This window comes from Gymnodraco acuticeps, unplaced genomic scaffold (assembly GCF_902827175.1).
Source record: "Gymnodraco acuticeps unplaced genomic scaffold, fGymAcu1.1, whole genome shotgun sequence".
In the NCBI taxonomy this organism is placed as follows: domain Eukaryota; kingdom Metazoa; phylum Chordata; class Actinopteri; order Perciformes; family Bathydraconidae; genus Gymnodraco; species Gymnodraco acuticeps.
In genome coordinates, this window is record NW_022991063.1 from 337,763 (window position 1) to 349,589 (window position 11,827).

General features: G+C 41.3%; 1 protein-coding gene across 3 annotated transcripts in view; it reads right to left on the bottom strand.

Moving 5' to 3' along the window:
* lrch4 (leucine-rich repeats and calponin homology (CH) domain containing 4) overlaps positions 1-10,148 on the bottom strand; it is a 71,666-nt gene extending 61,518 nt beyond the window's left edge. Inside the window, exon 1 of one of the 3 annotated variants that reach the window (XM_034236640.1) lies at positions 9,740-10,142. In XM_034236640.1, coding sequence (XP_034092531.1) covers positions 9,740-9,911 — 172 coding nt within the window. In that variant the 5' untranslated portion in view covers positions 9,912-10,142. Of the gene's footprint in view, positions 1-9,739 lie in introns of all 3 variants that reach the window. The other 2 variants (XM_034236641.1, XM_034236639.1) reach the window with 2 other exon arrangements.
* Between the last annotated feature and the right edge of the window lie 1,679 nt (positions 10,149-11,827).

Here is an 11,827-nt window from a genome sequence, read left to right on the forward strand (position 1 = left end):
CAGCCAGTCAGAAACAGGGGGCATTTTGCATGAAGAAACAACAGTATGGACATATTTGGGGTGGAGATCCACTTCTTATCTTCCACCGGACCCAACTCCTTTCATTTCCCAGGGAAGGCTTCACACAAACTATTCTTTTAAAACAATCAAACATTGTACACAGATATATTGGTGCTTCGGATTATTCCCAGCAAGGACCTTGGAAAAAGAACATGTGTGTGTGTTAGTGAGGGAAAGTGTATGTGTGTGTGTGTGTGTGTGCATGCTGATAAGCAGAGGCATATGTGTGTGTGTTGCTGATATCTGGGTTAAGGAGTTTATGTGTGTGTGCTGCATGAAGACAGGAGGGGGTGTATGTGTGTGTGTCAGGGTCTCTGGGTCATGGAGTGTAAGTAAGAAGGTTTAGATATATAGGATTACTTTAAACAGTCCCAAATAATACATGTTCACTTCAATACAGTTCAAGATAATACCTGTTTACTTTAATACAGTTTAGAACAATATCTGGGTGCTTTAGTGTGAGTGTGTGTTCTTCTGCTCTCAACAACAAGCTGTTGTCCCTCACATCCCTAGAGGTCATATGAGATTGGAGGTCAATGTATTAACTTGGTTCCCATGCAACAGCATTTCCATTGCTCCAACACACTGAATCTGAACAACATGAGCTGCAGTTGGTCCCAACATCCCTTTTTAATAAAAAGGAATAAGAACTCAATATAAAGTGTATTAATAAAAGCGAGGTCCCAATCGCAATAGGAGGTTATTTAGTCACTGATATCCCTTTCTCTGCAGGATTGCTTTACTTGGATATGGACACAATGATTTAATTCAAATCAGCAGCAAAATCCAGGGCGGGGTGCACCTGCAACATGGTACTGACAAACAGGCAAAGAGGGATCCTTCTTGTATTGCTTTTCAAGAGTCTCTTCTTGCGTTGCTCCCTGCCGCTTGTTGCCATATCATTAACTGAGACTGCTGCCTGTGTTTTTGTGTGTTGTTCACTTTGCTCATGCCCAATGTATCTCTACAGCTGACGTTCCCAGTTCAAATAAACATGAGATCATAAATTGGTTTAGATGCCAAGCTGGCAGCATGTCACCGATCCTGAAAGTGTGCTTCAAACAAACTAGGTCGTAGAGAACATACAGAAGAGGGTGTACCTGCATAACATTTTGGACAGCCTCTCTTTGAAGGCCTTTAATGTGTCCCTCACAACAAAAGTGACAATAGTAGTTGTTAAAGAGCCCGTATTATGCTTTGGGGAGTCTTCTTTTTCCTGTGGTGTGCTATATAGTTTGTCTGAAAAGGCAAAAGTTCACACTAGAGGGAGTTTCTCTGGCCAGTAGACCAATCAGAGCAGACTGGGCTCTGGTTTCAGACAGAGGGTGAAAAGAGGTGCTGCAGCACAGGCAGTATGAGAAAATAAAGAGCTTTGTGAACATTAACGCATAGAGACATGTTCCAGTAGAGACACTACATACTGATATACACCTGAAAATGTGGATTTAGCTTAAACCCCAACTACTTTCATACAACCTGTCCATTAACTGCAAAAGTGGGCGTGGCTAACATATTGACGGTTTTGGAAAATCCAAACTAAAATGTGTAGGACATTGCCTGCCCCAATGCTGCTGTTGGAAAGTGGATTTCTGATGGTTTTAGATTATCTGTCAAGCGCTGCACTTGAAGCCTACGGGGCCTTCACATATGCTGCCGTGCAAGTCAAGCCTCCCTTGATGGGTTTGAACTTGCTTCTTCTCTAAATGGGCCTGCATCATCAGCAGTGGCTATGAACCTCCTGCATTTACAACTTAAGTGCTATGAAAGCTCTCATTAATCACTTCCACTGCAGGCTCATCATTTTCCACTTAGAAAATAACAAAGCACATCAAACTACATCCATCCAGGGTAAAACAAAGAATGGTAAAAAAAAAAAAAAACCTGTAGGTAATTTGCAGATGAAAAGATGTTCTGATTTATAGCAGAATACATTAGCTATATTAGTCAATTAATAGTTAAAATCATATGTCAGAAAATAACAACATGATGCTGTTTCCAGCTTCTTGTGATGCTTTTCCTAGTAATACAAATCTAAAAATAGCCCTTCTCAAACTCCATAAACACCTGATAAAAACAGACTGCAATAATTACAAATCACACGAGGTCACCAGGCAATACGTGTCCCATGCAAACAGGGCCCCTTGCCTCTCATGACATATCACATTTACCCTAATTACAAGATTCCAATGTGTAAATGGAATTTACTTCAACATCCAAGTTGTATTTGTAACGGCTAAACAAAATGGGAATCATCCTGAAAGCACACGATACCACACACAGATTTGACACTTTATATTAAGGAAGTGCCTAAATATTGCCGTATAGAGTGGCGAAGTCACGCTCATCTACTTCCGGTCCATGGGACCTTATTTCTGAAAAATTATGCATTGAAGTCAATGGAGAGAGAAAACGTATCTTTCGATCCCGTTTGAATTGTGCCATGAATTACACATATGATGTTTGTCAATCTTAAAAAATAACTTCCATGTCAAAAAAGTCACAGTTTGTCGTAAAACTGTTGAAATATAAGACTATGAAAAATACGCAACTAGAAAGACTACAAATCCCAGAGTCGCGTAAGTGATGTCACAATTGTTTTCCTCCACTAAGAGATAGCTAAGATCAGCGCCATATAGATATAATCTATCTATATGGCGCTGGCTAAGATAAGATAACTTTAACAAGATGCCTGTGTGCTTAGTACCAGGTTGTTATCATACCAGCAATGGGTCTTGCTCGTTCTTTCGCTTCCCGTCTGATGAAAGGACCAGGAGTGGCTGGATCAAGTTAGCTACCTAGCTAGTAGCTAGCACGTTAGTTAGTATTACAGCCTTGTCATTTTTATTAGCCTTAACATGAAGTAACATTAAGTAACCCAAAATGTTAAACAGTAAGAGTAGTAGTCATATTTCGTGAACCCTTTGAAGAGTACTGTCACACCGGTGTGATCATTCTATAATACACCATTTAAGCCCGGGGGAGAAATGCTAACGCTACATTAGCATCTGCGATCTTTTCTACTTCATGCTATCTGCACAAATGGTTGACATTAAACATTAAAAAGACCAGGCAGTTCAGAGAGAATCAAAGGAAGGCAGGCAGGCAGCTTTGCATGATATTCTTCTGGACGTGTTTCATTGTGGTGATAGTGAGGGTAATCAATCGTTTTGTTGACAAGACAGTAGTGACGGCCATCTTGGTGACGTGTGTTGTTCTGCGAGACCAGAGTTGTAGTTCATTGAGTGTTTCACACAAACAAATATGTTACTTCACAGTTTGTTTTTTTTTACTTGCAAAATGATCTTTTAAATTGACAAATATCATAAGTGTAATTCGTGGCACAATTCAAACGGGATCGAAAGATAATCTTTCTCTCTCCATTGACTTCAATACATAATTTTTTCGAAATAAGGTCCCATGGAGGAGGTCCACCGGAAAGGGAGGGACTTCGCCACTCTATACAGTATTTGTCATTCAAGGCCTAACCCTTAAACTTAATATGATGGGTAGTTTTATTCATTTTGCCAAAGCACTATAACCCAACAGTTATACAGCCGTCATACATTGTCCAATGGCACAACATGCTCATAACTTCACCATGTGACCAGTGACCACAGCATTTAGGTATTTGGGTGTGAAACAATAAATCAGAGAAACGATTTATCGAATGATAGCAAATACATCTGTAACTATTTTTAAATTATTGTAATGTTCTATACGTTTCATTTTACATATGCCATTCTGCACACTAATTTGAGACACTTAAAAAAATACAAATCACACACGCCCTTTTTTTAAAACATACATTTTTAGCATCGATGTGATCATACTTAAAGACAGAAATAATGCCGCTGAAAATTGTTAATTTCACACATATCATACATTTAAGACCCATACTCAGTAAACCTAATAATTAAAGCCTTTGCCCTAAGGTGACCTGTGTATGTTCACTGTGGATCTACAAGGTGCACACATCATACAATAGATGGGCTTTGTTCCCTGTAACTGCTCTGAGCTAACGGGAAACACTCTGGGGGAGGCTAGCCAAGCAAGGCTCCTTTTGTGTGTGTGTGTGTGTGTGTGTGTGTGTGTGTGTGTGTGTGTGTGTGTGTGTGTGTGTGTGTGTGTGTGTGTGTGTGTGTGTGTGTGTGTGTGTGTGTGAACCTCTGACCTTCCTGAGGGAAGCTGCTTCAGTGGGAAGGGGGGGGGGGGGCTGATGTTATTATAAACACTGCTGGGTCTTATCCTAGTTCAACCACCATATTCAATATCTGCAATATCCTGCTTACAACTCACAATGGATTAGATGCAAGCTTAATTTGTACATGCGAAAATGCCTAGTTAAACAAATGTATCCAAAATGTGCCTGGTTCTCCTAATGACCGTATGATTTCAAAGATGATGGAATTATGCTGTGAACTTTCGGTTGGTTGAACTTCAGGTTAGCTGAAATTGATAGTTATAGCTACTCTCAGATGACTTATTTAATTAATAGGTTGAACTAGACATTTGGTTAAGTGATTCTAAATATTGATCATTTTATGCTGTTTTTATTGTCTGGTCTTAAAGAAGTAAGGTAGAACGTACAAAGAATAACCAGCAAACTCCTTAGCTCTACACAGATTTAGGCTCAGATAATTGATAATTCCTTACATTTATTATAGCGCTTTTCCAGATGCTCAAAGCGCTTTACAAATACACATTACACATATCATACATGCAATGGTCACCACTGTGGACAATACCCACAGGAGCAAGTTCAGGTGAAGTGTCTTTCCCAAGGACACAACGGCTTTACAGACGCAGCAGCGGCGGGTTTCACCCCTTGATCTGATGATCATTGCACAGCGCACTGCGCCACACCGTCCATCTTCACGCCTCGAAGTCATCGAGGCGCTTTTACAAGTACACATGAGTATCATACATGTACTGTGGACAATACCCACAGGAGCAAATCCGGGTGAAGTGTCTTGTCCAAGGACACAACGGCCTGACGCAGTGGCGGCAGGAGCGGGTTTCGAACTGGAGTTCCCCAGCACCCCCCTTGATCTGATGATCAGATGCACAGACCACTGCGCCACCCGTCCCAATGATGCGATGATGTTGACAGAGTGTCACTATAATCATCTACCCTAACCCATGGATAACACATTACAGCAAACTAGTTTAAACTGGCTGACTGTATGCTACCTGAACATCACTTAACAAAAGAGACAAAGTTAACAAGTGTCTGCTTAAAAATGTGGCAGCAATGAGACATATTTTGATCAGGAGTCGGTGGAGACCAAAACAGAGCTACAGTAAAATAAGAAGTAATACTGGACACTAACACTAGACAGGAGGCCAGATAGCATTGCTTAAATTAATTTCCCTTTATCTACTGAATGTACACTAGCAGTAGACATCATGACAGTTTGATTAAATTGGAATTCCGAAAAAAGCTGTGTCTGATATAGTACACTAAAATATCTTTGGATTGAAAAAGTCATCTTGGGCCTTAGGGATCTGCAATAGCTTTTGAAAGTATTTAACTTAATGATTAATCATTGAGTAATAAATCAAAACAATTATCAAATGAGCATAAGTTTCAGACAACAACTCAGTTATTATGATTTCCAAAGGGTTAGGGTTGTTTTCAGCGTTCAGGTCCTAGCAGGTACCATTTGCAAACTTTGCCCTAGACAACTTTCTCAGCTGTTCCTACTACAGTTCCTGCAGTGTGAAGGCAAACCATCATTTAAGGCTATCTCCAGCAGGACAAAATGCCATTGGCTGTGTTGCCCCGAGAAGAGAGCCGGGATAAAAGGAAGGCTGGCCTACTTTGGCCTGATCCACTACCCAGCCTGATCCACTACCCAGCCTGATCCACTACCCAGCCTGATCCACTACCCAGCCTGATCCTGGCTAATGTCCGGTTGCAGGAAAGTGGAATCATGAATTCAATAGGACTGACTCAGCAATGGGAGATCCAAAGCTTTTGTGCCACATCTTGCAGAGACCTGGCTCCATCATGGCATCCCGGAGAGGGCTGTTAAATGAGCGGACCGTGTTCTGCACCAACAAGCCGGGGAAAATGCCTTCCGCTGGGCAATCCTGTGACAATTAATTAACCTCAAACCGGTGTGAAGCTCTTTGTTATACCTTCATTTCATTCTGGCTGCTATGTTCTGAGAGGATGTCATTCGCCACAGACCAAATATACATACTTTAGGAATCACCATTGAATTAGCAATTGTTCTCTTTTCTTTCATTTAAAAGTGTTACCATTTTTGTTATTGCAGGAAGACTCGCAAATGCTTATTAGGTATTAGCTTGATATATCATGCGACTGTGAAGCCGCAGATTCCACCTTCATTTTCAAAGGATTAGATTAGATCCATGGCAAAACTATATCCGACAACCATCCTGACAGTTTGGTGAATCAGAAAGCACTGTCACACACACGTCAGCTACTCTGCTGCATCTCATAGCTGATATAACGTCTGTCTGGCATAACTACCAGGTGTCTCAGTGAAACTAAGAGCACCTCATTACCCACATACTAGACATTACCACAATGACACACACCTGGGTGCTGCAAAAACATGTATTCAAGACTAAATATCTACAATGGGTCTATAGAGGAGCTAACCCAACAATTACAGCTAAATTAACAACAAAATGTCTCCATGAGCCAAGGTGATGTCAGCAGCTGTTCAATGTGGCCATGAATCAAAGGCTGCTTCAAATGAACTCATCCTTTCTATGATCATTTATCTGACATCCCTGTAGAATGTATGACTTTTCTATCTTAAATTAACATAAAAGATTCTCCTTCAGAATATGACACGTCCTTAGATATGCCAACAGTAACTTATTCTTGCTTCAAAGTGTTTTTATGGCAGTTACTTTTACACAACATTTTACTCCAACAGTTTACTGGTTCAAGCTTCTTAATATATTTAAGAAATACAAACATGTGCTTGTTCTTAAGTCCTCTGGGACAACAAATAAATAATAATAATAATCATGCAAGATGCAGTTGAAAGCTCCAAAAGAGCCAGTAAGTTGTATTATTCAAATATACTGTTTCAAAGGTAAAAGAAGACAAGCTTCCATGTTCTAATATCTGTGTGAAATAACATCTGCCACACTTAAAGCAACTTGGCCTTATTTGAATCATAGGTTATTATTAGTGATTGAGGTTCAGAATTAAAATAGTTCCAAGCAGAAAAAAGCACATTTATAAGCTTTATGGCTTCATTCGACTAAGCCATGGAAGTAATGAAGCATCGACAACAGAGAGGCAAGACCCTGGAACTGGAACTCACAAAAGGAAATGCAGCCATTATTAATGTAATTATGAACACCTTTGCATTCTCTGCTAAGTCATGTCAACATGTCTGCCATGGAAACATCTACGCAGCCCTGTCACAAATGGCAGGTGGAAGTATAGCATTAATGAGGGATGTGTTCCTTTAAAGTACAACTGTAAGTGTGCCAGTGTGTACAACACCAGGGCACATCGAAATGAAAAGCAGCCATATTGAATTCATGGTATTAATAGTTTGTTGTGTTTGACAAACCAAAATGTCCACTGTTCCAAAGGCTTCATACAGCTTGACACTAACCTGCTCCTCATTCTTGTGTGTGCCACTAGGACCCCTATAAGATAACAGTCTGCAAACCATTAACTGAATCCCTATATAAGGAGTGGACGTAGCCACCATGGTATCACCCTAGATCTGTGGAATACAGTTTGTTTGTTTTTTACAGCCTCCAGTTTGGCATTTTGGCCATAGCCATCTTGATTTTTGGAACCATAAGTAACACGAGATGAGGCCAAGTAAAACTGAAAGCTGAACAACAACACTAACATTTTTAGGCAACCAAAATATTACAATGAACTTTCATGAACCCAAAACAAACGGTTGTTTGTTTAAACATTTAATGCAAAAGGGTTATTTGGTCAGAAGAAGCCCCTCCAGATCCATCAAAGACAGACATCTTTTTTCACAGGCACAGTGTTAAATATTCTGATTAAACTGTACTATATGAGTGTCCCTTTAAACCTAACAACATCAACGATCAACCACAGTTGTATCTTTTACTGACCTGCAAAGCCGGATAACATTAGTTTATCCAAGAACCTGTGCTTGAATAAACACATCCTAATCAGGTGCATTACCAAAGTATTAATTGTATTCATCACCTCCATAGTCATTAGGGTTGGGTTGCTCCAGCGGCAGGTGCCTGTGTGTGTTTGCGTGTGTTCAAGGCCTTGTCTTCCCACAGGGCCTAGACCTGGGTTGTTATGAGCAGATGGTCATAATTACCAGAGCACGGAGAGCAGTGACGGAGGATAGGGGGTGCTGCTTTAAATCCCTGTGTAGCCAGATTGATTTCAGCAACCTGGATGGGGTAATCCTATTTTCAACAAGGCGAGGGCAAGGTAGTTCCCTTTAATCCACAGTGTCATCCACACCTACTTCACTATTCAGTTTTACTCTCTGTTGGTGTTCTCAAGCTCTCTCTACAATGTCCTGGGCAATTTAGCTCAACTACAATCGCCAGGTACGTTTAAACATGCAAGGAATGTGCGTTAGTGTATGGTGGTGCACAAATAAATAACATAAGGAAATAAGTTGTAAGAGGTCATAAATACAACGATCATAAAAAGAAAATATAAAAAATAGATATATATTTAACAAAATACAAAAAATTAGGAAAGTATTTACACCAAATATAAATATATAAAAAGAAACAAAAAAAACGTAGTAAAATGAATAGATGCAGTAAATTATATTTTAGAGCGTAGGGCTGCGCAGGTTTTTACAGAGGAAAAATATATATCCAGATTAACATGAAACTTGGCTCACAGTGTTAAAAAGAACAATGTGTTGTTTACATGAAATGCATAATGTTGATAGGAATGCTTAGTGTCAGTGGGGATGAAGTGAAAGGCACACATTGAGGGGCTGGTTGCTAGAAGGTTGCCATGTGGTTTCACTATTGGCTCAAAAACTACAAAAAAACACTGTAAAAGCCAAGAAAGTATGACTGTGAATAACACGATTTCTGGAGAACTAAGCTTTTAGTAAAACCAACAAGACCTGACATTATCAATGTAGACATGTTTCAGCGGCTAATGTGAGGAAGAGGAACTCAGTCTGGCTTTTTTTTCTTTTAAATCCACTTTAAGAGAGCACGCGACGCTTCTTTTAAAAGCTGGAACTTTATGTGACATTTTAAAGAGTAGTTTATATGCTGCCTTGTTTACACCTTAAACGAAACCTCCAGGCAAGGGCAATTCTTTAAAAAATAACGAGGCATATTGCATGCTAACACTGAGCTAAAACTGCAGTTTGCTGAAAGAAGACTCATGGGGCGTTTTTTAAAGATTCGTACCGATTTAAAAACAGTTTGACAGGGTATCTACGTGCCGAAATAATAGGGATGTTGTGATACTGAAAGAAGACGTAATTCATAATTGACGAGGTGTACCGTTGTGACAGTCAGCAGGGGAACAGCGGGCTACGGAGTTACTGAGGGAGTCTCGTGAAACGTGTCGGGCTGAGGAAGGGTTCTCCGTTAGAAGAAAGAAGCAGGTGGCGATAAAACAAAAGACGGTGCTCATTAGAACAGCTAGCTTGCTCGTGCTGCTTTGTTAGTTGAATAAAACACTGCAATGCAAACTGACCTGCATGTGTGATGTCGGACAGGTCGTAGTTCCTGGCACTGCGGGGAAACTCCTTCAGTTTTCGGTTGGACAAGTTGAGAGCCCCGCTAGCAGCAGCCTCCTCCAGCGCCTTCTCCACGCTCCGGCTGGCCGCTACGGTGGCAGGCAGCTGGGCTCCATCCCCAGCAGCCATCAAACCTCCTCTTTTACTTTGTTTCAGGCGCCCGCTCCACTTTCATACCCCGAGTATTGTCATAAACTCCAACCTGAGAACGCTTCCTGTAAACTTCTTTAAAAGTACAACGTAAAATCCGAGGAAAGGTGGCGCCGTGAGTTGTGATAGCGGCTCTCACACAACGGGAGCTATCGTTTCCACTCGTAAAGGAGAGCGATTCAAGCTGTCAATCTTTCAGGAAGTTGCGTCAAGCTGGCACATTTCGCAACAATATTACAGGAACGCCATAATTTCCCTTCAAAGTAAAAGTCCAACATTTGCCAATTAAAGAGAAACAGAAAATCCCTCCTCTGATGAACAGTTTTCATACCGTTTTTAACAAAATTGACTAAAGCTCTGTACACGGCCCAAAAGCAAATGGAAAAAAACATTAACAACTGAATTAAAGGTCACCTATTATGCAAAATCCACTTTCTCATGTCTTTTATACATCAACATGTGTCCCCTTTGTAAAGACATTCTGAAAGTTTCAGGAACAAAGATTCGCTCAACTTTTGTTCTGAGCCATTTACATAAAATCCTGTCTGAAAATGAGCTGATCAGATTTTGGTCACTTTGTGATGTCATAACGTTTTTGGTCTTGTGTAACCATTAGCCCAGGGCCGCCCCTCCCTCCAGGCCCATCACGCAGACTGCGTGGGGCCTCACCTCGCGGAGGGGGCCTCACCTCGCGGAGGGGGCCTCACCTCGCGGAGGGGGCCTCACCTCGCGGAGGGGGCCTCACCTCGCGGAGGGGGCCTCACCTCGCGGAGGGGGCCTCAGCTTGCGGAGGGGGCCTCAGCTTGCTGAGGGTGCTTCATTTTGCGGAGGGAGCCTCATCTGAAGCGCAAATGCAGCGCACCTACAGTGTAAGCGCGCCACAGTTTCGCCGCTGCGAGGCTCCACTACCGCCCGTCCCCCCTGTCGACGCTCGCGACACAGAGGGCCTCATCATATAACTTTGCGTGGGGCCACAAGTTGGCCAGGGCATTAACCAATAACCAACCAAGGTAACCCCCCCCCCCCCCCTTATCACCTGAATCTCCACCTAGAGCACCTTTGTGGGTTTTTTAACCACGCTGTAAGGATACAAAATAGAGATTAAGGAGGGGGGGGCTGTTTAAAATATGTTTTCTCGAATATGTCTTGTAATACTGTAGTACAAAACATTATAATTCGGTCACTGTCTGTAATTTTCAGCAACATACAGTTAAAATGCAGTGGCCTGTGGTTTGGCAAATAACTTAAATATCAGGAAAAATCAGAGCTTCAATATTTTAAGTTCCTGTTTACATTTTACAATGAAAAACTATTAACAAAAGTAAAGTAAATCCTTACTAGCTTTTCAAAGCATTGTCCCCTTTTTCAAATTTTATTTTGACAGTTGCAACCGGAAGTCGTCTGAAACAGTTGAAGTTCTACCTGGTTCTCGGAAGGGTGCAGCCATGGGGACAGCAGCGCGAGGGAGCGACGCTGAAGGGGCGTGTTCATAACGAGAGTAATTCTGACAAGTACCATGGGGGCGGGGTCTGTGCTTGCATATTGAATGCATCGCCTTTTCTTTTGGGAATTTCAGGAGAAACATAGTTATATTAGTTGTCATACGTACCAATCAGAATGAGCAGTAGTCTACAGAACCCTTTTGTGTCTTTAATTAAAACACTAACCATCACAAAGTGCAGCCAGGTGATCCAATCAACTTTCCATGAATCATGAATGGAACTCATGTCATGTTAATTGATTTTGTTCAATTGAAGCTTGATCTTTATTATACATTGCAGTAAAATTAACTTAAGGTAACTTACCCAGAATGAAGTGCCACAGCAAGTGTGTGTTTGTGTGTGTCTGAATACATGCACATTTCTGAAAACCCATATAAGGCCAAATGCAGCGTC